At 46.8% G+C, this 27,327-nt stretch overlaps 1 protein-coding gene across 4 annotated transcripts in view; it reads right to left on the reverse strand.

Annotated features, from left to right (window-relative positions):
- The window catches only part of Ap1b1 (adaptor related protein complex 1 subunit beta 1), a 104,798-nt gene that overhangs the window by 14,044 nt on the left and 63,427 nt on the right, over positions 1-27,327 (reverse strand). For 3 of the 4 annotated variants that reach the window (XM_057773114.1, XM_057773113.1, XM_057773115.1), the window contains exons 2-16: positions 21,745-21,807; positions 18,561-18,666; positions 16,327-16,462; positions 15,154-15,399; positions 13,780-13,970; positions 12,551-12,772; positions 9,893-10,013; positions 8,599-8,694; positions 7,889-8,004; positions 7,431-7,596; positions 3,238-3,336; positions 2,342-2,601; positions 1,412-1,613; positions 614-634; positions 34-189 (exon numbers count right to left, since the gene is read on the reverse strand). In XM_057773114.1, coding sequence (XP_057629097.1) covers positions 34-189; positions 614-634; positions 1,412-1,613; positions 2,342-2,601; positions 3,238-3,336; positions 7,431-7,596; positions 7,889-8,004; positions 8,599-8,694; positions 9,893-10,013; positions 12,551-12,772; positions 13,780-13,970; positions 15,154-15,399; positions 16,327-16,462; positions 18,561-18,666; positions 21,745-21,781 — 2,175 coding nt within the window. In that variant the 5' untranslated portion in view covers positions 21,782-21,807. The remainder of the gene's footprint in view (positions 1-33; positions 190-613; positions 635-1,411; positions 1,614-2,341; positions 2,602-3,237; positions 3,337-7,430; positions 7,597-7,888; positions 8,005-8,598; positions 8,695-9,892; positions 10,014-12,550; positions 12,773-13,779; positions 13,971-15,153; positions 15,400-16,326; positions 16,463-18,560; positions 18,667-21,744; positions 21,808-27,327) is intronic. The other variant, XM_057773116.1, reaches the window with a different exon arrangement.

Genomic DNA, 27,327 nt, shown 5'->3' on the forward strand with positions numbered 1-27,327 from the left:
TTCCCCTTCTCAGTTCCTGCCGGAGGGACTTACTGCTTTGGGAGCTACATAGGATCCTGAAAGGGTGCCCACGCCACTGGTCAGGTCAAAGAGGTCACTTAAGCCACTGCTGATGGGTGCTCCAAGTCTGGCTGGTGCTGCTGCTGTTGTCACTGCTGCTGGAGGTGCCCCAAAGTTGGTGTCTCCAATCTGGCAAAGAGAGCAGAGACATGCATGAGACATGCAGGGACATTAGGGGCCCATGAGGAGCAGTCACCTGCTCTTTAGAAAGCAGTGGGGGTAGGAACAGGACCACCTCCACATCAACTTTAAGTTGCAAAAACAAGACAAAGTAAGGTAGGCGGAGAAGAGAGGGTGAGCACTCCTGAGTCCCACAAGCCTTGAGTCTCAAGGAGTGACCTCTGGGAGAAGACTCAACCCATAAAAGGGGGAGTCAATGTTCACTGCTAGTAGGAGTAAGCTAAGCATAGAGGGGCTCTCCTTTAGGAGAGTACATGGGCTGAGGGCTAGCAGTCCTTAGGATGACAAGGCATCACTGTCATGGAGTGGCTGAGGGCACTGGACCACCGGCGAGGCTTAGCACAGATGAACTGGTGACAGGGTTGAACCGTACCCCTTCAGGCTCATCCCCCATCTCCAAGCAGAAGCAGGCAGGGTGAAGAGACAGGCAGCGACATGCAGAAAGAAAGGTCAGGAAAGAACATGAGACAAAAGAGAGAGGTTAGTTAACTGTGGTTCTAGTCGGGATAAGTATGTTCTGAGGCCCAGAGTCCTGACCCTTTGAGGGATACTACTCTTCCTCATGGCTTTAGCCTGGCACCCACACACCCTATGCCACAATTTTTATTTTCCTTTGTCCTAAGGACCTCTCGTGACCAGACTACTGACACCAAGGAAAAGGTTCAGAAGCTGCCTCTGCCTGGCACCATTAGGTGCCTGAGGAAGGGCAGAGAGACCCTGGGCCTGACTTTCTTTCTTTTAATATTTTATTTGGTGTTTTGCTTGCATGTATGTCTGTGTAAGGGTGTCAGATGCCCTGGAACTGGAGTTACAGACAGTTGTGAGCTGCCATGAGGATTCTGGGAATTGAACCTGGGTCTTCTGGAAGAGCAACCAGTGCTCTTAATCACTAAGCCATCTTTCCAGTTCATCACAGAGCAAAAGATGGTTCTAGCCCTGACCTTGCATGGAGGTCTGGCTAGGCTGTTCTCCCTAGCTTGTGTTAGCCTAGGTCCTCAAAGCTAGGGACATCCTAACAGGATGCAGGTGACTGAGCACGGAGCTGCCCAATCACCACTAGGGCAGCATGAGCATTCGACACAGCCTCTCTTGGCTGATGATAGCACAGAGGGGCATCAAAGCCTGCTCATCTGAAGATCATTAGTAACATCACCTGGGGGCTAGGACATACCAAGCTGTCGAGGCCACCACCAAGAAGGTCCACAGCTCCCATCTGCACTGAGGAAGCGGCCAACGGTGGGCCACTCACTGGAGGCCCAAGGTCCAAGTTGAGGAGGTCACCTAACAGGTCACCCTGGGCAGGGATGACATCAGGCTGATCACCAGAAGGTGCTCCAGCAGGGGCTGTCTCAGGGCTCTCTGTGCTCTCGCTCCTGTTGGGCACAGAGGGGGGTCAGATAAAGTGGAGGTATCAGTGTCCCAGGAAAGGTAAAGAGATGTTGGTCTCCAAAATCCTTTCCTAAGTCAGACACTATCTCCTCACTGTCCAAGGGGGGTGGGGATGGGGTGGCTTCTGTGACTTGTCTCTGCCTCCCTAGCCCACTTACCTTGAAGCTCTCTATATGGTGAACCAGCTGTGCATATTCTGGCTCATGCTAAAAGGAAACTAGATGCCAGGCCCCTGAGAGCAACAGAGGTGGTGGGAACAGGCTTTTGGAACTAGAAGTCAGCTCTGCTAGCCGTGGGGTCCTGGACTGTCCACTCTCCATAGCCATTATCCTCACCTATTTTTTTTTAAATATTTATTTATTTATTATGGATACAATATTCTTTCCATGTGTATGCCTGCAGGCCAGAAGAGGGCACCAGACCCCATTACAGATGGTTGTGAGCCACCATGTGGTTGTTGGGAATTGAACTCAGGTCCTTTGGAAGAGCAGGCAATGCTCTTAACCACTGAGCCATCTCTCCAGCCCCTATCCTCACCTATTAAATGGACACTTTGTCTCAACTTAAGAGGATTAAATGGGGTCATTCAGTGGACACCTAGTATATAGTTCAGCATTGGCAGAAGGTGGCTAGAATCTGAGTTTGCTTAAACTAAGGCCTTTCCAGGGACCACTTTCTAAGGCTTTCATGCATGTTGGCCAGCTGTACTCACGAGGCAGTGCGGGGTGGCAGGCTCTTATGCACCACTCCTCGGCCGCCCTCCACAAAGGCGTTGGGTGGCTTGTGGTAGACAGAAGCTAGTGTGCCAATGTAGCAGATGAGTTCATCTAGCAGTGTAGGCTCAATAAGGTCCGTCTCCTCTGAGATGAGGGGCTTCTCAGCCAGCACCACCTCTTTGGCAGCTACAGGGTCGGTGGAGAGCAGGCGCCAGTAGATGTAGCCACGGTCCCGAAGGTCTGGGTTGTCTGAGTCCTTGTTGGGTGGAGTTGGAGAAGCCTGTGTAACTCCTTCCCAGATGAGAAGAAGGGGGCCCTCCCATAGACCAGCCTTAGCATCTAACAATTGTGTTTTTGATTTATTTTTTTCTTTTGTTTTATTTTTTGAGAGAGGGTTTCTCTGTGTAGCCCAGGCTGTTCTGGAACTCACTATGTAGACCAGGCCTGAACTCACAAAGATCTGCCTACCTTTGTCTCCCAAAAGCAGTGTAAAAACGCATATCACCATACCTCTCTCAACCAACAATTCTGAAAGGCTTGCTTCTAAGCCACTTTAAGGGACATATCCTAGCCCTCAACTTTCAGCCTGTCTCCTTGGTTTCCTAGTTCAGATCTCCAAATGCCCTACCTTTCAGTGAACCTTCCAGCAAACCTTTTGGTTCCTACATACCCCCTCTCTTCAGTTTTCCCTGGTGATACCACCCCATGTGGATCTCTGTAACTCTGACTCCCAGAAGTCAGGGGTCTCAGGCTACTCTGGCATCAATTCCCAGAGATGCTACCCTTGAGGGTGGGGTTAGAGACTGGCTCCCTCCCAGGAATAAAGCTTTTTTTTTTTTTTTTTTTTTTTTTTTGATGCAATGTGAGGAGCAGCAGGGAGGTGGGGCACTACCTGAGTGGCCAAACTGAGGACCTGCTGCACCAGCTCCTGAGTCTCTGTTGGCTTCTTCAGAAAGAGCTTCACAATGGCTGTCAGTAGCTGTAGCTGGACCTGCAGGAGACAAGGCAAGGAGGGTGGGGTGCACAACAACAACGCTTGGTGGGCCTGCTTCTCAGGAACTTGGAGCTGGGCATTATACTATCTGGCAGGTAGGGCTCAGCTGGGCTGCTAGATACCCATCAGAGCTTTCAATCTGTAGCTCCAAAAGAGATTCAGAGCTTCAATAAGCAACGTGTGACTAGTATGCTCCTTAAAGGTGTTGATGGGACCACAGAGATCCAGAGGTCAGGCCTGCAGGGCCCCACACAGCTAGCCTGCCACCGAGGGACTGCGTGCCTATCAGAAGGTAGGAAGCACTCCAGACCCCTCCATCTCATTTCGTCAGGATACCCTCAGCTTTGCTGGCGCTCCTCAGTCTTCACGAGGACCCAAGCCCCATACTCCCATAGTTTCCTCGATTCCCTCACCAGTGTCAGCTATCTGGCTGCCCTATAGCTATAAGCTTTTTCTTTTTTGTTTTTAAACTCAGGTCTCATTATGCAGCTCTGGCTGTCCTGGATCTCACTATGTAGACCAGGGTAGCTTGGAATTCACAGTGATCCACTTGCCTCTGTCTCCCAAGTGCTGAGATTAAAGCCATTTACCAACACAGAGTGATCATGAGCTTTTGATGGGTGGGGATAGGGTCTGTCTAGCTCACTGTGTGACCCTATACTGCTAGAGAACGGGAGGCACTTAAGAAATCCAAGGCAGGTGGCACACACTTTTAATCCCAGCACTTAGTAGGCAGAGGCAGGCGAAGCTCTAGGAGTTCGAGGTCAGCCTGGTCTACACAGCAAGTTCCAGGACAGCCAAAGCTACACTGAGAAGAAATCCTGTCTTAAAAAAAAAAAAAAAACACCAACCAACCAAACAAACAAACAAAAAAAGAAATCCAAGGCAGGAGTAAGCCCAGCTTCCACATCTGGCTCTAGCTGTTCACCTTTGGTCAGAGGGTGGTAGTTCATAACTGCAATCCCAGTACTGGTGACCAGGAATTCAAGGTCATTCTCAGCTACTTAGCAAGTGGGAGGTCAGCCCAAGATGTATGGAAACCCTGTTGCAAAAGGACCCTTAAGAAAGCACAAAGAAGGGGCTGGAGAGATGGCTCAGTGTTTAAGAGCACTGGCTTCTCTTCCAGAGGAAGAAAGAGAGGAAGGGGAGGTGGTGGTGGTGGCACACGCCTTTAATCCCAGCACTCGGGAGATAGAGGCAATCTATCTGATCTACAGCTACAGATAGAGCCTGATTTACAGACTGAGTTTCAGGACAGTCAGAAATACACTGAGAAATTATGCCTTGAAAAACCAGAAAGAGAGAGAGAGAGGGAAAGAGAGAGAGGGAAAGAAAGAAAAAGAAAGCGTGGCCCATTTCAGGTGGGAGTTAGTGTCTTGTGAGCACTTGAACTTGATTTGGAGCTAGAATAAGATTACACCTCATCTGAAGTCTGACTCCATCACTTCCCCACAATCACCAGGGTTACCTGAGTTGGTTTCCTCATCTGTAAAATGGGTATAACTCATATGGTTAACTGCAAGAGTCAAGCAGACAACCAGTGTAAATACCCCCTGGTGAAGTTGTGCTGGGACTGAAGGTGCACCACCTAAATTTAAGGAACTTAGAAAACTTGAGTTCAGAATTTCAGGTCTCTTCCCTATAGATAGATTCCTGACTCAGCTTTTTCTTCTGACTTACCTAATCCCTGGATCTTTAGCAGGCTTATTCCTGGGGAGGAAGAGGCTACAAGACTTATCCAAATACTTGGCAGCTTACACTGCACCCCCCAAGGCAATCCTCCACAGGGCAGAAACAGTACAGGCGATGCTTGGCTTCTTAGGAGCCAGATGAGCGGCTGATGTTAAAAGTGAAGCTACACAGAGGGAGGCGGTGGCAGCAGGAGGGCGAGTGGGACTGAGAATCACTGCTAGGATTCTGCCACGGACATCTGTTCTTGTTCGCCTGGTGCCCACGCTGCTGGCTTTCCTTCAGAGAACTGCCATTCTGTCTCTTTCAACCCATACAGGCGAAGATGAACAACTGGCCCACCAGTCTTGGTAAATGACTCCACAAAACAAAGAGATTTTGGGACTTTTGTCAGACTGCTAAGGTCTCTTTCCATGGGAGCCTCAACTGCTGTGGGACTGCGGCCAAGGCAGAAATCATTGAGGGTGGCAGAGACAGCCCCAACACCACAACGAGAAAGGAGAAAGTGGAGAGGGAGTGTGCCACTCAGATGTGTCAGCTACAGGAACTAGCAGGCCCTGCTTCATTCTGGGCCACTTCACTTTTGAATCAAGTTCTTACCCAGGTCAGAATCAATACTACACTGATGAGTACCTAATTATGAGCTAGACATACGTTAAAAATGAGCATAAAATCCTTAAGCAAGGGTGAGGCAGATGAAGGGTATGGGTTCTGGGGTTTCTGATTCTATTGCCCATGCTTGGACTCACTAGGTTACACTGCCTGCACTGGTCAGAAGACATTTCCTAGTTCACAGCAAAAGGAACAGTGATGAAGAGACGCAGACAAAATTACATCCATTACATTCTGAGCTGTCCAAATCAAGTACAAGAGGCAGGACAGTACCATCTGAGATGGGAGGTCAAACCAGGACAACCTTTCTACCAAATGAAATCAGGCAAGAGCTACCCAGATCTCAAGTGTACAATCCCTTCTCTCCAAACTACCTGCTTAAGGTGAAATATTCACAATTCTATGCATGCTGCCTAGCCACAGCAGCCTGCTCACAAGAACAGACTAGACACATGAATGTCCAATGGGCTTAAATAAAGCATACATTAACAAAGACGTGCCTTCAGATATATCCTAAGGGGAGAAGGCAAGGTTCTAAGCAATCTGAAGCTGTGTAGTGGAGTACTATAGCATTAAAGTGAGAAGAAAACACACACACACACACAGAGACACACACACACTGCTTCTCCATTGTTTGCAATCCTACACTTGTAAACATTTGGCTTCATTTTTTTTTACTACAACTGTTTATTATTTATTCATGTGTATGTGTGGGTGGCATGCTATGAGACATGAGAAGACTGGAGGGCAACTTGCAGGAGTTGGTTCTCTCTTACCACCAGACAGTTCCCTATGACTGAACTCAAGTTGTTAAGCTTGGTGGTAGGTGCTTTACCCACTGAGCCATCAGTCCAGGCTGAACTCAAACTCTCTACATAGCTAAGGATGAATCTGATAAACTCTGCCTCACAAATGCTGGGAACATACCCTGTCACACCCTGCTTCCGTGCTTGTAAATCTGCCTCTTGCTGCACCTGAAAATCAATATTCACAGGGCTTGTATGGTCATCTACAGATACAGGTTGAGCAATGGAATCACCTGATGCATACTTCCAAGCTGAGGCTGGACAAGGCAAGGCAGGCTCTACCTTTCCTTTCCGCTCTCATTCTGCAAAAAAAGTATCCTTTTCCTCATTTAAAATGGCCCCTAAGTGTGGTACTGTAGTACTTGTCTGGAAGGGTGGAATGTTCTCTGTGGAGAAACATGTATGCTAGATAAACTTCAGTCAGGCACAAGTCAGTGTTGTTGGCCACTGAGTTCAATGCTAATGAATCAATGGTAAAGGTTACAACCAAGGTACCAACTGATAAAAATGTGTCTAGACATCATAGGATCTAACTTTATATCTCTCCTGGAAGTGCTAGCTCAGTACTTATCAGAAATTGTGGTGGTTATGGAACACAAATGCTAAGAACAAACACTAAGAACTGGCTCAAATAAATATGCATGCCTGCATGCATATGTACTGGTACATTTCTACAATATCACCAAGAAACTAAGTATGGCCAGGAAAGCAGTTAGAGGAAGAACTTTCATTATAGTCCCTGTAGTACTTCTATTTTGAACCATGTCAATGTACTACCACAGACAAATATGAAATTAAAACAAAGCCAGAAACTTCTGACCACCTCCCACAGACTGTCCTGTTTCCTCTGAGGCACTGCTGTGGGGGAGAAAAAGTGACCACACATAGCTTGTCAATTAATGTCTATTCACATCAGCAATGCAGTATGAAGAGGGAAGGGAAGGGTATAGGAGTAAGGCAGGCAATAGTGATGTGAAGGCTCACCTGGGTGCTCTCGTCATGGAAGCCTTCCAAGAAGCTCTCCAGCAGCTCATCTGCATTGTCAATCCGCTCAGCATACTCGCCTACTATCCAGATCATAGCAGCACGGGCCTCGGGCTCATCCAGGGAGTCCAGGTTCTCGCACAGCGTGGCTATCACACTCTCATACCTGGGAAAGCAGGATTGAGCCGGCAGGTGAGCACCAAGGAAGTCTGGCCAATGTGTGTGTTGGAGGGTTAGGGGCCAAGTCAGATAGGCAGCTGCCCAGACCTGGAGAGGCGGTGAAGAGAGGGGATGTTTTAGCTGCTGGAGTTTAGCTGCTCTTATTTTGGCCCAGAGGGCCAGCTTGGGTAAAGAAGAAAAACAATAAGTTTCTTCAGAGAAAGCTGCCTGTGAAATGGAAAAGGCAAAGAGGAAGGGGAAGCCAGGCTGCCCTCTTACCATGAGGGGTGAGCACGTACTTGTTGGGGTACTTGCGGAAGATGTCCTTAATGACCACAATGGCTTCCTGGACCACATAGTTGACCTTGGTCTGGATGAGATCAAGCAATGTGCTCACACAGCGCTCTGCAGATTGCTGTATAGGAAGAAGAGACAGTGTAGGCAAGGTCTCTGCAGTTTCCAATTGGGCTAATGATACTACCGGGGTCAAGCAGCTTCAGTCACCTGCCCCCCTTCCTTATGACAGCATGAGAACAGATCATTCTCCCTTGATAATGGGGAGGCAGGGAACAAGGGCATACAGACAGAATGAGAACACAAGACCGTCAGAGGCGTAGCTCTTGACAGTGTGAGGTCACTGGGAGTTCCTCCAAGCAAAGTCCAAGGCTTGAGTGTTCCTATCTGGCCCCATATCTCTGGTTTGTTCTATAAAATTGGCTGCTATGACTAAACCCACAAAGTTTCTGTACCTAATCTTTTAATAGCCCAATGGTGCAGATAGTTCAGGAGGGGCCATAATAAACATCAAGGGGAAAACAGCTTAAAATGCCTCAAGGGTCCTGAGTGGATGTAACTAGCTATCCCAGAATCCTTAAGCCATGAACAAATCCATTGAGTCCAGGTCAACATCAAGGAATAGTTCCCCAGGCAGAGTGGAAGGGAATAAATTATCATAGCACAGGTTATTTTCTCCCTCCCTGACTAGGAATGAATCCCAGAACCTATTCACCTCCACCTTGATGGCACAGCGACCGATGGCACGCACTGCCTTCCGTACAAAATCCACATCTACTTCTGTAGCATACTCTTTGAGTTCCGCCAATACCTGTGGTCCAAACAGAAACGGATTGGAGAGATCTGATGGAACAACCTGTTAGAACGCTTGGGTAACAGGCATGCACAAAATCCCAAGGGGATGGGACTCTGCTGTCTGTTTACAATGGACGGCCCAGGAGAATGTCATCAGGTTCCTCAAAAGGAAGGTAGAGGATAACTATGTAGCAAGGCTCAACAACCCTTGCTTAAAACTGACAACTACTATATCCAATACCTCATTTTGTGTGTGTGCTAAGTAGATAACCACAAACCTACACTCCTAGTCTCAATACTGATTTTGGGGGTGTGGGCACGAGTACGCTTATACATATGTGTGCACATGTGGAGACCAGGGGACTACCTTGGGTGTCATCTCTCAGGATCAATCTACTTTTGTTTTTGTTTTGAGACAGGGCCTCTCACTGGCCTGGGCTTTGCCAGTGAGGCTAGGCTGGCTAGCTAGGCAGTCCCAGTGATCTGCCTGTCTCCACCTTTCCAGTGCTGGGATTACAAAGGCACATCACCAAATTCAGTGTGTGTTTGTGATGTGGGGTGGGAGGTAGATGCCCAGAGGACAGAAGAAGGTGTTATATACCCTAAAACTGGAGTTACAGGCAGTTGTGAGGTGTTTAAGGTGGGTGCTGAAAACGAAACCCATGTCCTTTGAAAAAGTAGCAAGAGCTCTTTACCCTGGAGCCATCTCTTCAGGTCCCACACATAGCTTTTTTTTTTTTTTCTTAAAGAATAGGGCTGTCAGCAGCCACACACAGCTTTTTAAACATAGGTTCTGGATATCAATTTCAGGTCTTCATGATTGCCTCTAGTAAGTGCTTTACCAACTGAACCATACCCCTAGGTGCCTAAATATCACTTTTTAGTGAATAAATGTGAGGTAATGATAGAGAGAATAAGGAGAATGTTTTGTGCATATAGGAAGTCTAATTATGTTTCCCAAGGTAGTCTCAATCTCAGGACAGATGACTCCTGTGTCAGCCACCCGAGTACCTGGGACTTCAGGAGGGAACCTTTGTGCATAGCTTGAGAACATTTCTCTAATAATAAAAGTGTTAACTGTTTTTCCTTGCTTACAGACCTCTAGCACCCATGACTCTCCACGAGATAAAATGTCACCAGTGAGCATGACCTAGAGACACCTAGGAGTTTGTCTGACACCAAAGCTTGTGCCCATATCACCATTCTCTGCTTGCCTGGGCGATGTTGGCTTGGGAGGCCAGACGGATCATAATGTCCAGTTTCTCCAGCTTCACGTAGATGGGGTCATTGTACTTCACAAAGAAAACCTTCATTTCATGCTTCAAGATTTCTGGCCTGGTGGTGGGGAGGGATGCCCAGAGAACAAAAAAGAAGCCATGAGGCCCACGAGGAAGCCATTCGACATCTGCTGGGAATTCCTGGGCTAGAGGTAGAGCTTGGTGTTCAGGGAGGCAGAACCATCACCATGACTGAGGATCACAGGCAGTAGTTCTGCCTGGCTACAGCCTGCTGGGTCCCATCTCAGGAAGGGAAAGAAGTTCACATGGATAGCAGGGGCAGCAGGCCAGGGTTCTAACCCAGTGTATGACCTCAGCCTTTGTTTCCTAACCCTGAAATGAGAATGAACTGTGCAGGAACAATTGTCACCCCAGGCCTGAATCAATGGTGTTAGACCTGACATGTATGAACTCAGACTTTAGAAACATTCTGTTCATTCAATGATAAAGATGGCCGACTATGACTAGACTACATACAAACGATATAGTTTATGCTCAAACCCTGCTTTCCTTCTAGAGTCCTGAAATACTGGAGTGTGACCCTCTTAGGCACTTTAGGTGCCCTGTCTTGATCAGGCTCCCTGGGAGGAAACATTCCACACATACTGCTGCCCTCTGCTGCCCTTCCAGTAGATGAAAAGCCCATGAGGAAGCCTTTCATGGATTCCTTTTTTTTTTTTTTTTTTTGGTTTTTCGAGGCAGTGTTTCTTTGTGGTTTTGGAGCCTGTCCTGGAACTAGTTCTTGTAGACCAGGCTGGTCTCGAACTCACAGAGATCCGCCTGCCTCTGCCTCCCGAGTGCTGGGATTAAAGGCTCATGTATTCTTCCATATTTTCCCTTGTGACCCAAATATAGGCCACTCTACTTTTTTTTTTGGTTTTTCGGAGACAGGGTTTCTCTGTGGTTTTGGAGCCTGTCCTGGAACTAGCTCTTGTAGACCAGGCTGGTCTCAAACTCACAGAGATTCACCTGCCTCTGCCTCCCAAGTGCTGGGATTAAAGGCATGCGCCACCACCGCCCGGCTTCTACTAAGTTTTAGGGAGGAACATAAATGACTACTGGGAAAGGCTAGTCAATCTCTGAACACAAACACAGACTCCTGCACAATGGATCAACTGTGGGAGATGAAACATCTAACACGATCAATGCTTGCTGTATGAAGACACTTGCCAATAGGAACTGTCACCTACTGAGCTACCTAAAGACAGGCACTGCTCCTCCTCTGTGCCTGCTGCCCTCAAATGGTACCACAGGACACAGTTTTTAAGACATGGAAATTCAGAGAGGTTACAAAGTTTGCATTTGTCACAAACTAAAGGTTGAGAGCAAGATAAGAGGCACCATCCTGGTTCCTATTTCTATATCCTTCCCAAGATAAAAATGAATAATTCTAAAAAAAAGTTACAGCGAGGGATGAAGCTCTGTAATGGGGGCAGAGGAAAGAGGAACTCAAGAGTCTGTGTTGTCATACAAACTGTGGAGAGCCTGGCTGAGTAAGGAGCTTTTGTGGTGCTCTGTGGGGGAGGGAAGACTTTGAGACGGGTAATAGGAAGATGACTTCTACAATCGAGGCTTGACAAAGGCTGTCCAACCATGTCAGGTTGGCCCAGGTCATGGCTGGGTGACATATAGAACTTCTTCAGAGATTATTGTGTTAAATATGGCACAGAGTACCCTTTGGGCTGACCTAGTTCCTGTACCCAAGGGCACTGGTTTATAGAGACCCATGTTGTAATAGCAAAGCCCTAGTCACATCATATTGTTTAGAGCCTTGGAACACTTTACCCATGTTTATCTTCACAAATGTCCAGCTCAGCATCTCCGGCCCTCTAAAAAATATTGAGGACCAGACTGATGCTGTGACAAAGAAGATATGCTCCTTCTTAAGGCATGACAAGGGTCCAGGTTCCTAGCAGCAGACAAAGGAATGACTTGCCATTGCGAAGCCCTGACTACAGAGGGGCTGGGAGAATTTTGGAGGCAGATCCCACCTCAGCTACAGGCGCCCTCACTCAGAGCTGCCTTAGAGGAAGGAGCAGATCATTCCAGAGACACTTCAGACCAAGTGTTGCTTATGGAGTTCCAGACCTTACCCATCTAGCACCAGATCCCTTCTTTGGGAGCAGTGACGTACGTGAGTCACCTACTTAGGAGGAAGGAAGCAGCTGCCCAGCATTCTGTTCTATTTCTCCCTCCAGGCCTTAAAGCTGATATAAAATCCAGTCTCTCACCATCTCTAATGTCTCCAAATTCAGAGATTTCAATGAGACCTATAAACTCTGTCCCCAAGCAAACTGCACAGATACAAAATCTTCAGATATCCCTGAAGGACTCTACAGACTCTGAGTCACCAAATGTCAGGCTAAAGCAGCACCGTGCTTGCCTTTACTGATCAGCTCTAAGGCTGGCCCAAGGCTTCTTAACACTGACACCCTGACCTGGGACAGGTCATTTCTTGTCAAGTGTTCGCTGAAGGGAAAGTGCTCTGGTTGAGAACCCTCCAGTACTCTTTAGGCTTCCTGCACGGTGACAGATCAGCTTCCCTGAGGGTCCCTGTCTCTAGCATGTAGCATACATGTATGCTGGTCTATGTACCTTTTCTGCACAATGAGATTGATGTTGCGCAGAGCCACATACTGCAGCTCTGGCTCTGCTGACAGCAGTGTGACCAGGGGAGGTGCCAGCTTCTTGAGCAGTGTGCCGTAGTAGTCCAGGTCTTTGGACAACATCTCCATGAACTTCATCAACACCTTCACAGCAGACAGCACCACAGCAGAGTTGGCGTGGGAGAGTCTAGGAGTGACCCGTTCACAGATGCTGGGGTCCCGCCATTCCAGTAGGGCAAAGAGAGATAGACAAGGGAAAAGTCCCATTTCACTTATCAAAATAGCATTCCTTTTTTTTTTTTGAGACAGGGTCTCATGTAACCCACAAACTCACCATGTAGCCAATAAACTGCTCGAGTCAAAAGTTGCCTCCCCAGCCCGCCTCTTTCTTCCAGTACTAGCGCTGAACCTAGGGCCTCATATATGTGAGACAAGTGCTCTCCACTGGTCTTAACACTTCTGATCCTTTTGCCTCCACCTTCCAAGTGCTGAGATCACATACACACTACCATGCCTGGTTTAGTTGGTGTCGGCTCCAGGTAAAACAGCATGTCGTCTATAGGAGGAAGGCCTTCTGGTCTGCTGCCTACGGACTCTAGCAGGCTCAAAACACTGTGAACCTCAGGCTCCTCATCTAAGAGTTAAGGATGTCTACTTCACAGGCCTGTTGAACACTGAGTGAAAAGAATGAATACAGTGCCTGACATAGTAACATCTCCAGATGTCGGCTTTCCCCTTCTACTGCCAGAGCATTCATTCACTCATGGTGGTCAGGACAGTCCCAGCCGGGTGACCTACACAACTCCTTCCACCTCTCCAATGTATTCTCCTTGTCTGTAAGGGGCTGATGATGACAGGACACATTTCACAGACCGGCTTTAAACATTACGTAACATGGAAGGCACCCAGCAGAGGTCAGGTACCTAGAGAATCTAGTGGCTCTGAAGCTATAAAGTTATTGATTCAGCCCAGATGGATCCTTGTCAGTTCCTGCCAGGTCCCATCTATGTTCACAGTAAGCAGGGAGCTCACTGCCTGAAGCCATACAACTGACAGCATGGCTCCATAGATAAGAAGCCGACTGGTTCCCTTAAAGTGTGTCTGATGACAGGAAGAAAGGTCTTGGAAAGAGGCTCATTCAGGCCCGAGATCTAGCTCAGAGAGCCCCATGAGGACCACATCCAACCAGGCTGGTAAGCAAGGGGCTTGTCTGCTCACCTCTGGGCCTCACGGTCATCCTTGGGCATGTAGTTGGCCAGACAATCCAGAATGAAGATCTGGCCCCACTCAGTGCACTCATTAAGGGCTGTCAGCAGCTTGTTGATTGACTGCGGGTTCAAATCAAGCAGGTTGCTACTGGGGTGAGACTCAGCGATCTCTGAGAGGGCAGCCACTGCATTTGCCACTACCTGGTTGAGAGGGTAGAAAGGGTAGAGGCTGTAGATAGTGCTCAAGTCAGAGAGTAAGGGGCTATGATACTAGCAGATCAAGACGGAACATTCTATAAGGAAGATCACCTTACCGGTAGGTTCTAGAGCCTCAAGAAAGTCTGACTACAACACTCACCCCACTGACTCCTCTGTAAAGCAGAACTAAAGTAAGTACACCTGCCACTGGAAAGAAGCGAGGAAAGCAAAGCCCAGCCACAGGCACCCAGCAATGAAGGGCAATGCTGGTCACCAATCCAGCCTCCTTCTACTTGCAGTGGTTGTCAGCTGTGCTGCTCTAAGACAGAAGAATCTTGCAGAATCTCTTTAAGGTTGCTGCGAGTAGATGGGTCTAGGCTATAGAGGGGTTTACCAAATGTTCCTACCAAGACAGCTCCCTTTATGTACAGTGTTTTCAACTTTCCTCTATGACACAGTGTTCTAGTTATCAGTCTTTAACCTATGAGCAATCAGCATTTCTGTTGGAGACAGAGTGGGGGCTGTGCCCAATGTCTTGAATATTTCATTTTTTCTTACATATTTTTAAATTTTTAGAAAAGGTCTTATTACATAGCACAGGCTGGTCTTTAACTCTCAGTCCTCCTGCCTCAGTCTCCTGCCTGCCATGATTACAGGCCCTGACAAACATCACTGCAAACTCTTGTTATTTTAATGAGTGACGGGATTAGGGTTCCCACCTAATACATCCTGGTGTCTTGTCTTCCACACTATGGTATTGTAAGGCGAAATCTCTGCAACCCTACCTGGAAGAGAACTACATGCCTGGGAATTAGAGGTGGTCGTGGTTAGGAGAAAATGACAGTGACAGCAACTAGAAAGGGAAGGACACTAGCGCTAACTACAGAGTCACTGCTTGCCAGGTCAGGCTGGCTCAGGTCAGGTATGTTACCATCCCAAAATCTAAGGTTGAGACAAATAGGAATCTGAAAGATTAGATAGCTTTCCTAAAGTCACGTAGCTAGTTTGAGAGGGTCAAAAGAAATCCAGGCCTAGTTCCCTGCAAACCACTGCAAGGAACAGGCACTAGATACTCAGCAAGACCCTAACTTCTAAGAAAAGAGAAAGCAAGGTGAGGGTCAATCCAGGTCTTCTTCCCAAGCAACCCAGGAGTTCTGTGGGCATCCCAAGGACTGTTAGCACTTACCATGGGGTTCGAGTCAGAGATGAGATCTTTAAGTGTGTCCAGGAAACCCTGGTCTTCTACCAGCTGGGCATTGATGTCATGGAGCTTGGCTACACACACAGCTGCGGTCTTCCGCACATATGGATCTTCATCCTTCAGGCACTTTCGAAGTGGTTCACACAAGTACTCTGTAATCTTGTCAACTCGGATGCAGCCCATGGTCCTCACAGCCAGGGCTCGGATGAGGGGGTTGGGGTCCTCACAGTCCTGAGGGGAACCAGTCATTGGTCAGGGGCTGGGGCAGGGGCAGGAGCAGGGGCGGGGCAGGATGAGTCATCTGTGGCTTCCTATTCTTCCCAGTCTCCAGCTCTGAGCAACATCAGCTGCTGTGGAATGTCCACCGACTACAGCCAACAATACTTAAAGTCAAAGCCACAGAACAGATGCCAAACATTTTCCAGATACTGTGTGAGGGGCTCTATACACTTTCTCTGCTGCTTCCTGAGGCTGTTTCACAACTATGGAAGCTGAGGTTCTGGAGAAGGTGTGTGCTCACCCCGTCAGAGCAGAGCAGCTCTTTAAACCCGTATGTTCCTAGCACTATAGTCCTCAATCTTTTCTTTTTGAGATAGGGTCTTGCCATGTTGCTCAGACTGGTCTGGAACTCACTATATAGCCTAGATGGACCTAGAACTCATAGCAATCCTCCTTCCTTAGCCTCCCAAGTGCTGGCATTATAGGCACACACAGTCACAGAAACCCTTCATTTTCCAGTGGGCTAGAGGTCAATGTCCAAGTTCATGTTTGCTCCTTGTCTAGTGACAGGAAATAGAAAAAGGAGTCATCTGGTAAGGAACAGAGATACTCTCAGATACTTGCTAAAATCTGCCATGGCAACAGACACAGGGAATGAGTGGCCCAGTCAGGGAAATGAGAGGCCAATAGGCCTGATGCTACCTCATAGGGAATGAATAAACCATGTCTTTAGGTCTGTGGTTCTGGAGAAAGAGGGAGCCCTCTGCTGGAGGAAGAGGTCCTCAGCCTGCTTGGGCAGAAGAAAGCCTGCAGGTCTGCAAATGAGCCTGAAAGTTTCATACAAATCAGAGGGCCCCAGCCCTTCAAAGAGACAGGGACATATGACATATGAATGCAGGCCCTTACTCGCATTCCCACTTCCACTGGGCTCCTACTCACCTTCACAAAGGTGTTGACAGCCATGATGGCCATGTCAGGCTGACTCTTGGCATAGTTCATCAAGTACAGGTATACCAGCTTCTTTAGTTCCAGGTTGTCTGTCTGCATACAGTTCACCACATCAGGGAAGAGGGCACTGCAAAATCAAAGTAGCACCAGTAGAGGCTGAAGACAGAGAACATAAGCTTTTCAGGCAGCTAATTGCAGGAGAGGCAAGGGACGGCAGTGAGAAGTAGGGAAGAAGGAAGAGAAGCCGTGATTTTAAAGGCTTGTTTTCTTCAAGGGATTCAAGCACAAGAGCCCAACAAAACAGCTCTGCCTCTTGCTATGCTCATGACTCTGGGAAACTTTTAGCCTCTAAGTATAAGTTCCTTCATTTATAAAGAACATGCAACAGAAATTGACTTTGAGGCTGGGGCTTAGTGGTTGAACGTTTGCCTAGCATACACAAGGACCAGGGTTCAATTCTCAACACTTCTATCTCTAAAAACCCACTTCGTAATGAGATAATATCCCTAAAGCACCTGATATTTGCAGAGTATCATTCTTTTCCCCTCCCTAATACTTCATGTGGTCCCTTATATTGGGCTGCTAGTTCCAGAGCTTCTCAGGGAAGCAGGGCTGAAGGGACAGGTTTGCACCCACTAAGAACCAGCAAGGTATATGGGACATATGCTGTGTGCCAGGCTTGGTGCTAATGATTGGACACAATTCATCTCATTTAACAACCCCAGGAATCCAGGGGCATGTTTTCATTTCAGATAATTCTGAGGGTAAGAAATGTCAAACAACATGAGGAGCCAGATCTGACTATGACCTTTGCTGTCTCAGTGTGACTTTTGCCAACCATAATAATGCCAGAGTTACACACCTTGAGATGTGAAATAAGATCAGCTTTCTGGAATTTGAACCATCACCTTCCCTCTTAATTATTGGGCTTTTATTGCCAAGAACAAGGTAAAACAGAAAATGAAGGGGGCCCCCAACAGGCCAGGTTCCTTCTGAGTTGCAATGGACAAAGTCACCTGGAAGGATGATGCACCGGCAAGAACAGAGTCACTCTGGGGAGAGGAAGAGGAAGTAAAGAGCCTGAATGGCTCTCAGGCATCATCAGCAAAGCAAACTCTTTTAAGAAGGAAGAACAAAGATGTTTCCTTTGTTAGGAAGTGACAGATCTGTTCCAACTGAAAAAGAATTTTTTTCTAGAAAGAATGAGATTTACACAAGTCCAATCCTTTAAACATATTTTCAAATTATGATTAAAACGTGTGTGTATTGTGTGTATCTGTGTGTGCTCATGTGTGCACAGTGCACACGTGGAGGTCACAGGACAAGTAGAAGATAACCATGTCGATCCCAGGGTCTGGATTCAGGTCATCCGGCTTAGTGGCAGACACCACTAAGGCACCTCATAGCCCAATCCTCTTACAGTCTGTCCTAAAGCGGTCTCTACTGAGAACTCTCCTACACTGGCTGTAGGAAGTCCTTACTAAGGTTAGCAATAGGTGGGCAATCTGGGTGGAAGCCTGGGACACTGGGGTTACTCTCTAAGATTCATCGAGGGAGCAGCTGGATATCAGAACCTCTGTAGTTATGTGTAAGGTACCATGATATACAGAGGACAGTTTAGATTCTGGAGGGTCCAGGCTAGACCTAGTTCTAGTTCTGCATTAGCCATATGACTTTCTTCTAATTCTTTTTTCATTTATTTGGCAGTAAACACATCATTGCATACAATGGAAAGTGTGGAGAACCACTGAAAAAATGTATCTGCAGGTGTTCTGCAGACTTGTCAATGCAAATACCAGGTTATCATAAAATTTATCTGTTGTAGAGATTTCTCAATCCAACAGGCATTCAACACAACTGCATACAACATGAGAATAGCCTAGAACAGGAGCTGAATGTCAGAACAGAGAACAACAAAAGGTAAAAAACATATTTCCTGTTCTTAAAGCAAAATAAAAACCAGAACACCCACTGTACTGTCATCTTCCTTAATGGCAGCACTCACCTGGAGCTTCTGAGAGGGCTCTGCCACACCCTCTTCAAAGTCTGCTGCCCTTTCAACCCAGTCTGCTTCACTCAGTTACTTTTTACCTGTGCCATTACCATTTCAGCTTGTCACTCATGTGCAAACAGAATCCTGTGTTTGGACATGAGGTTTGTTTGTCAAAGGAGCTAAATGCTCCTGCTGGTCAGCACCTGGCTGTCCCCAGCTTACTCCTGTATACCTGACATCTTTGCCCACGGTCATGGATGCAATCACTTTCTTCACCGCCTCCTTCTTCTTCTCCTTCTTGTCGCTGTTGAGCTCCGCCTTCAGCTCGAAGATCTCCCCTAAGGACAGGAGGCAGCAATGAGCAGTGCACCCCACCCCCAGGGTGATTCCCGGAGAACTAGGTGGAGGTAGAGAGCAGCTGAGGCTCTAGGCTTCAGGTAGGACAAGTGACAGAGAGGAAAGGTGAAGACAGAAATTAAGGAAATGAAGCCTGGATGGTCATGTAGGACTACAGGGGTAGGAACCAAGGTCCAGGGGCCCACTCAGCTAGCCTGCTAAAGTGCAAAGGACAGCAATTTCCCCTCAACCTTCTCACTTGCCCTGATTCCCTCAAGGCTGAGCAGAATTGGGAGTAGGTGGTGGCTGATCTCACACGTTGACTTTTCCTGTTTTCCCAGAACCCTGAACTCAAACAGCTTGCTCAGGGTTTCACTTCCTCAGCCTGGAGATGAGAATTCAGCTGTTTTACGAGGGCCGCAGCACGTAATAAATTGTTCTCAGAACTTGATGATGTAGAAAAAGGAAATGAGGATTGCTCTCTACCTCCATCCCACAGAGACAGTCAAGATGTGCTAAATCAAGACGTGCTAACAGGTTAGGGGTAGACAATTCCTGAACCTTCCTCTGAGCACAGAACCACACTAATTTTTTCCATATCCTTTCTCATTTCATATTCACAACAACCTGCCTTTCCCCATTTTACAGATGAGCAATGGAGTCTGTTCCATAGCGAATGGGACAGGCTAAGGTTGGAACCCAGGTGTGTTCCTTCCAAAGCCTACGCTATAAATAAATCCCTTTGCCTGACTGGCCCTGCCATGGACAGCCCTTTGCCTCTCTGACCCCATTTTCTTGCCTGCTCCTCTCTCTGGACTGGGCAATGATGTCTCTCGGCCTCAGCTGTGAAATGCCCATCTCAATGCCTGGCACTCTGTTCTGCATCAAGACAACTCTGATACTAATTAGTCAAGTGAAGAATTCTAGTCCGGGGTTCTTCTCAAGTCACGTGGGGTAGGGTGAGACGGGACTGTTAAGCGGGGGAAAGTGCTGAGAAAGTTCTAAGTAGATTCATAGTGAGAAAAAGAAAATGAGTTGTTTTTGTTTTTAAACCATGATCACAAAAAGAGAGTAAATACAATTAAGAGCAATGACCTAGGCCAGGTGGTGGTGGTGCACGCCTTTAATCCCAGCAATCGGGAGGCAGAGGCAGGCGGATCTCTGTGAGTTCGAGGCCAGCCTGGTCTACAAGAGCTAGTTCCGGGACAGGCTCCAAAACCACAGAGAAACCCTGTCTCGAAAAAACCAAACCAAACCAAACCAAAAACAAACAAACAACAAAACAAAACAAACAAACAAAAAACCCCAATGACCTAGCAAAGCCTGAGCAGCGTCACACTACAGGAATTGCTTAACAGGACCAGGAATAATCCACAGATCCTGTGGTTCCAATTTATAGAGGAACACATCTTCCTCCTCCAAGAGGGCCCTGACTCAGCAGACCAGGACGGCCTTTGCCCCCCTCTCCAGGTATGTTACTGCTCTACTCAAAGCATGTGGCAGGTGATGGAGGTCCTGCCCCAAGAAGGCTGGTGAGGTGAGCTCAGGGCAGACTGCTCTGAGATGCCTCTGTCCTCCAACAGGCCTCAAATGCAGCTGTTAAACCTGGCTCCTAAATCTACCCCCAAGGCTACACGTCCAGACTCTGGCGCTGTAGTCTCAACAGAGTTGTGACCCTGGTCTCACTAACTCCCTGCAGTCTTTATTACAATCGGCCTTGGATCTCTCCTCACTTAAAAACTATCCACGACATCAGACTTAGATTTGAATCTAGATGTCTCTATCTCTATTCACTGTCTCTCAGTCTCTTTCTCACAGCCAGGGACCCCACAACAGGGTTTCACACAAAGCAGATTAAGCTTGAACTTGTTATGTATGTGGCCTTGAAGCCCTGATCTTTCTGTCTTTGGCTCCCAAAGTTGAGACCCAGCACACCTGGCAAGATTGTCAACAAATAAGCAACAGTCGGACTGATAAATAAAATGCTGGTGGCTGGAGAGAGGTTCAGTTGTTAAGAGCCCTGGTTACTTTTCCAGAGGAACCAGGTCTGATTCCTATCACCCACATGGTAGCTCACAATTGTCTGTAGCTTCAGTTCCAGGGGGTCCAGCATCCTCACACAGACATGAATGCTGACAAAACACTAATGCACAGGAAACAAAATTTCAAAAAAAAAATCTTTAAAAAAGAATAGATAAATAAAAATAATATAAAATGCCTGCTAACAAACAGACTTTGGATCTGTCTCAGTGATTCAGCAAGATTAAGAATCAGGGCTAGAGAGATGGCTCAGTGGATTAAAAGCACTTCCAGAGGACTGGGATTTTATCCCTAGGGCCCAGATGGTAGCTCACAACTCTCTGAAACTCCTGTTCTGAGGACCCACACTCTTCTGGCCTTCCTGGGAACCAGGAGAAGACATAATATAGGCAAAACATCCATACAAATTATATATAATCTTTCCACCTTCACAGCAAGCACTGGAAAGGAGAAGGTGAGGAAGGCCTGACCAGAGAGGTTAAAGCACATTGTCAGCCACAACAACTTCTATTTTTTTAAAAGCAGAAAGAAACAAAGTCTCCAAAAACATTAACCCAGCTTAGAAAACTTCAGTGCAGCAACTAGCCTCTGAGCAGCAACTATTGCGGATACCTCAGTTACTCAGGTAAGTAAGTGAACTGACTTAATACTGAGTCATGAGAATTGCTGGGAAATGTTTATGATGTCAAATGAACAGGATAAAACTTTTGCTCCAGCATGAAGAACAATGCCACAGATAAGGACCAGCCTCACCCACAGCAGGCCTGTTGACAGACTGTGTATCTTCTCTGAGGAGGGGAAATATATTTAACTATTTTTAAGTCATTGGGAACAAAACAAGGTCTTTTCCGCATGCTTAACATTAATGTTCTTCCTTGGGTTCTAAAAGGAACACTTGAGGGTTCTAACGTCATCAACTGCAAACAGTTTCTGGATCATCGTTTCAATGATGTCTCCAAGCCTCTCCCCTCCCCATGCTCCCCAACACATCAGGGACAGATCTGGGGACAGAGCATAGGCTGTGGTGGAACATACAGTACCTTTCTTGGTTGTTGTGAAGTACTTTGAATCAGTCATTTTGGTCCTTTATCTGTGGCCAGACTCTGCAAGACAGAGAAGAAAAGGGTGGATCTGTGTTCTATTCCTTGTCCAGTTAGGGTGTGCACAGGGAGCAAGAGAAGGATCCAGAGCACACCAAGCAGGACAAGATAGATATTTATCTCTTTTTCCAGGCATGTGAACTGCTAGGTCAGGGCTGGTCTTATTTTGGAGGTAACTGAGGGAATCTATCAGTGTTTTGACTGTCCATATCTTTTGACTGAATAAGTTTCCTTCTAGGAATCTCTCCCTCAGAACAGGAGCCTGAGGTCATCTGGCTTTTTCGGTAGTTATTTATGACCATACTACTGGGGCACACTTCCATGGCTTTCAGCAGACAGAGTAACTATCAATCCACAGACTAGAAGTAAAAAGCCCTTGAAGGTCAGTCACAGCAGCCCCCCTTGCAGTGTTCATCCTGTTCAGCTGTGGGGCTCAGCTCACCAAAGCTCAGGTGGTTCTGTCCTCATTGAAAAATGCTGTTTAAGGAGTGAGGGAGGGGACTGCAGAGATGGCCAGGAGTTAAAGCACTGGCTGTTCTTGCAGAGGATCTCAGATTTGTTTCCAGCTCCCACATGGCAGCTTACAACCACCTATAATTCCAGTTCCAGGAGATCCAAACGCACTCTTCTGGCCTTTAAGAACACTGCACACACATGGTGCACATACAGACATTTACTTAGGCACACACACATACCCATAAAATAATAAGTATTTTAAAATTTTATTTCTGCATACTAGTGTTTTGCCTGCATGTATATCTGTGTACTGCATGTGTGCCTGTGGGGGCAAGAGAACATCAGATCCCTTGGAACTGGAGGTGCAGATGGTTGCGGGCACATGTAGGTGCTGAGAATTAAACCCGGGTCCTCTGAAGAACAGCTGGTGCTCTTAACTGCTGAGCCAGCTCTCCAGGCCCCTAAGTAAATAAATCTTAAAGAAACAAGGGGGTTTCTTCTTTCCACAACTTCCCTCAAGTTTCTAAAAATCTACAATTCTTTCTAGAAGGCTTGCGTTTGCATACCATGACTGTACCATTTCTCAAGTCTGTCTGGCCAGTTTTCTGACAGCATCTCTCAAGATATTATCCAACTGTCGAAGTCAAGAGGTCAAAGAAAATACTGAAGCTCCCAAGTTCATCCAGCAAACATTTACTGAACAACTACATTGTACCTCAACAGTTCCTCTTGATCAACAGATGAAAGACTTAAAAGGAAGTGGGAGGGGCACCAGTGAGATGGCTCAGCAGGGAATGCACTATGCCATGCAAATTTGACCAGAGTTCAGTTCCTGGGATCTCTAAGGGATCAAGAGAAGTGACTCCTCAAAACCGACCTGTGGCCGGGCGGTGGTGGTGCACGCCTTTAATCCCAGCACTTGGGAGGCAGAGACAGGCGGATCTCTGTGAGTTCGAGACCAGCCTGGTCTACAAGAGCTAGTTCCAGGACAGGCTCCAAAACCACAGAGAAACCCTGTCTCGAAAAACCAAAAAAAAAAAAAAAAAAAAAAAACCACCGACCTGTGATCTAACATGTACATTGTCACACACACACACCACCACCACCAACAATAACAATAATAAAATAAAATGATTTTTTAAAAAAAATAGCTAATGAGCAGGCCATGGTGGCACATGTCTGCCATTCCAGCCTTGGAAAGGAGAGGTAGAAAATCATGGCTAAGGTCAACCAGAGCCACTAATACTGTCTCAAAAGAAAAAAAGTTACCCAGAGGTCACAACACCTTGGATAGCAGCAATTTCCAGAACTGCTCTGAGATTTACTAAGAAGTAATCATTTATTGGCACCTCTACTAAAATTAGAGGTTTATGGGGCCAGGAAGATAGTTCAGTGGTTAAAGTGCTTAGCAATTAACGTGAAGACCAGAGTGCTCAGAACTCATGCAAAGCTGAGTAGATATGGCAGCCTACCTATACTTCCGGTCAAAAGGTGGAGTCTCCAGAGCATGCTGCCTAACAAGACTTAGCCATATTGTTAAGCTCTGAGTTTGATGAGTAAGGTGAAGACCAATCACAGATAATTCTGGACATCATACAACCCCACAAACACTCATACACAAGTAAACCATGCATATATGAAAATGAGAACAATAACAACCAGAGGTTTTGGGCAACAGCCTTTCCCTTTTCATTTGTGTATGGGTGTGTTCCTGTGTGTGTGTGTGCTGTGCATGCTAGAGGCTAACATCAAATGTCCTCAGTCACCTTCCATCTTACTTTTTTGAGAGGTTCTCTCATTGAGCCAGGAGCCCCGATTCAGTTAGACTGGCTGACCAGTGAGTTTTGGGATCCACCAGCTTCCACCCCACCAACACTGACTTACAGTCATGCACCTCTGCACCTGGACTGTATGTGGGAAGTAGGGATCTGAACTCACGTCCTCACTTTATTGACAGAACCAATCCCTAGTTTTAACTGTGTTTTACAGAAAAAGGCTCAAAGATGCTGTGTAACCTCTCAAGTTCACAGCTTGTAGGCTCTGAGTGGGGAGCATCTCAGGTCTACCTGAGCTTAGGGCTTATGCCCTCTTGATGAAGTTCTTCCCCATTTGAGAGGGAGGGCAGGGCTTTCTCAGCACTAAGGACTTAATCGAAGGAAAACTTTCTGATCTACCTGTAGTTTTTCATGGTAGAGAAAAGCCACACACCTGCTGGATGTAGTGGTGGCACACCTGTAAGCACCCAAGGGGCTGAGGCAGAAAGACTGTGAGGTAAATCCAGATTGGGAAACCCAGTGAGATCCTGCTTCAAAAACAAAAACAAGCCAGGTGTGGTGGCACACACCTTTGATACCATCACTTAGGAGGCAGAGGCAGGTGGATCTCTGAGATCCAGGCCAGCCTGATCAGAGTGAGTTCCAGAACAGCCAGGGATACAAGGAGAAACCCTGTCTCAACCCCCTCTCCCTCAAAAAACAAAACAAAACAAAACAAAACAAAAAAACCCAAACAAACAAAAAACAAAAAAACACCTGAAGTTGGTGAGTTAATAGCTCAGGAAGGAAGGGTGTTTGCTTCCAAGCCTGGTGACCTGAGTTCAGTCTCTGGCCTCCACATATTGGGAGGAGCGATTCTTAAAAGTTACTCTCTGATGTCCAAAGTGCAGGGTGCACAAACACGAGAGAAAGGGAGGGAGGGAGGGCAAGACAGACAGACATCCAAATGGAGCAAAGTCACTTCATTTTGTCCATTCAGTTGTCTCAATGGAAGGGACTCAAATTTCTTATTATGAGGAGGCTAAATGAAAGGCCACAAGGTGCCCAATATGAGCTACACAGTCTTTCCAGCCTGACTATTTTTGTCAAGTCCAGCTCGTATTATGGCAGGATAGCACTGAAGCTGTCTCCCTCCCATTTTCAGTCACCAATGGAGCACTAGCATGGACTGTCTCAGGTTTAAGTTCTTATGGATGTCATAGAACAGTGGACCTCAACCTTTGGCAAACCTCTATCTCCAAAAAGACTTACATTAGGATTCATAACAGTAGAAAAATTATAGTCATGAAGTAGCAATGAAGTTATTTTATGGTTGGAGGTCAACACAAGATAAGGAACTGTATTAAAGGATTGCAGCATTAGGAAGGCTAAGAACTGCTGCTTTAGAATAAAAGAGCAGAAGCTTCACTAACAACAGTATAAAGAAGAAAGACATAACACTACTTTTCTTTTGCTAAGTTCAGAAAGAATAAACTTCTAGAGCTACAGGAAAGAGCAGAGGAGACCAGCTCTAATGACATAAGCCCTGAACGGCGCTTCAGAAAAAATCCAAGTGCTACGGTGGAATCTCTCCTTTGCTGGGCCCCACAGCATGGACCAGGGCTAAAAAGAACCCATAAGGGGAGGGGCACGTGGGCTTGCCTCACAGCGGGCATTATCTACCCTCGGGCCTCATACAGGGCTTTGCATAAGGCCAGAGTTCAACTGACAGTTCTTCAAAGAAACATAAAGGGGTCATTGGAGATCCTACGGACACTCATTCACTGACAGTTCTATTATGTAATGCTTGCACTCATTACCAAAGACAATTTACTTAAATATGTTCTTTTCCACATGCACACAGCCACTTTTTTCGAATGCTCATAATGAGGTGAAAATGACAACAGGTTTTCTGTTGTATCATAAAGGCTTACATGGTTTAAGAAATCAGATTTGAGCCGGGCGCTGGTGGCACACGCCTTTAATCCCAGCACTCGGGAGGCAGAGGCAGGCGGATCTCTGGGAGTTCGAGGCCAGTCTGGTCTACAAGAGCTAGTTCCGGGACGGGCACCAAAGCCACAGAGAAACCCTGTCTCGCAAAAAAAAAAAAAAAAAAGGAAAAGAAATCAGATTTGAGAGCATAACTGCCCAAAGGGTTCATGCTCCTTGCTGAGTCTAAGAGAATGACTGAGGCTGAAGGGAATAGCTGTAGCCCCAGCAATTGGGAGGCCGAGAAAGGATTAGAGCAGAATGCACAGTAAGATCACTCCTTGAAGCAACACGGAAACAACCTACAAAAAATAAAATTGGAAGAAAAAACAAAACAAAACACAAGAACTACTTCTGATATCCAACTGTAGGCTGCTGGCAGTTTTCTTCTGCAGTGGAGGAGGCTATCAAGGACTTCCCCTTCTCTTTAGACATATTTAGGAGTCCTAAATTCCCAGGACAAAATCTGTCAGGGATAGACTGAGTATTGTAGGCAACTGACCAGAAGTGTCAGGGAACATTTTCAAAAGAAGTAGTTGGGTGAGACAGTTCAGGAAATAGAGGCAGGAGGGTTGCCATGAGTTTGAGGCTCACCTGGACTACACAGCGAGACTGCCTCAAACAAACAAACAGAAACCACTCTGATGGAAAGAGACAGCAGCATTTGGGGCTGGGATCCCCTCAATTTTAGCATTTAAGAGTCAAGAAAGGCCTCAAGGGGACAGCACTCCTGGAACAACTGGTTTGCCCTTCAGAGAGTCATGGCCACTGTCCCGCCTCCAGCATGCCATGCCACACCCACAGAGACTCTTGATGCTGCACCATAAGACAAATTCCTATTAACCCCACTTTATGACAAACATTTTTATATCTATGTATTTGCTGAGGGGCACGTGTGGAGATCAGAGGACAGGGAAACTGGTTGTCTTCTTCAGCTTGTGGGCTCCAGGCACAGATCAAGTCTTCAAGTTATCAAGTCATCTCCATGACAATAACCTCACCTTCTGAGACTTAAAGAAACCAATACTAAAAGCTGAAAAGCAGCAGTTTCCCTTAGGCTCTGCAGAACAATTAAGCAGCTCTTGCTGTGAATCACTGGGTACAGAGATGGAAGGCAAGAATGGAAAACTAAATCCAAAAGAAAAGAACCCCCTCCAAAAAGATTCACCTCATAGAAATACTGGCTAGGCCAGCAAGATGGCTCAGTGTTGATAAAGGCAACCTGACTTTCATCACCAGAACCCATGTAAAGGTAGATGGAAGAACTGACTCTATAGACAATGGCACATGTGCACACACATGAAGGAAGGGAGGGAGGAAATTG

Source organism: Chionomys nivalis, chromosome 6 (assembly GCF_950005125.1).
Source record: "Chionomys nivalis chromosome 6, mChiNiv1.1, whole genome shotgun sequence".
Classification (NCBI taxonomy): Eukaryota; Metazoa; Chordata; class Mammalia; order Rodentia; family Cricetidae; genus Chionomys; species Chionomys nivalis.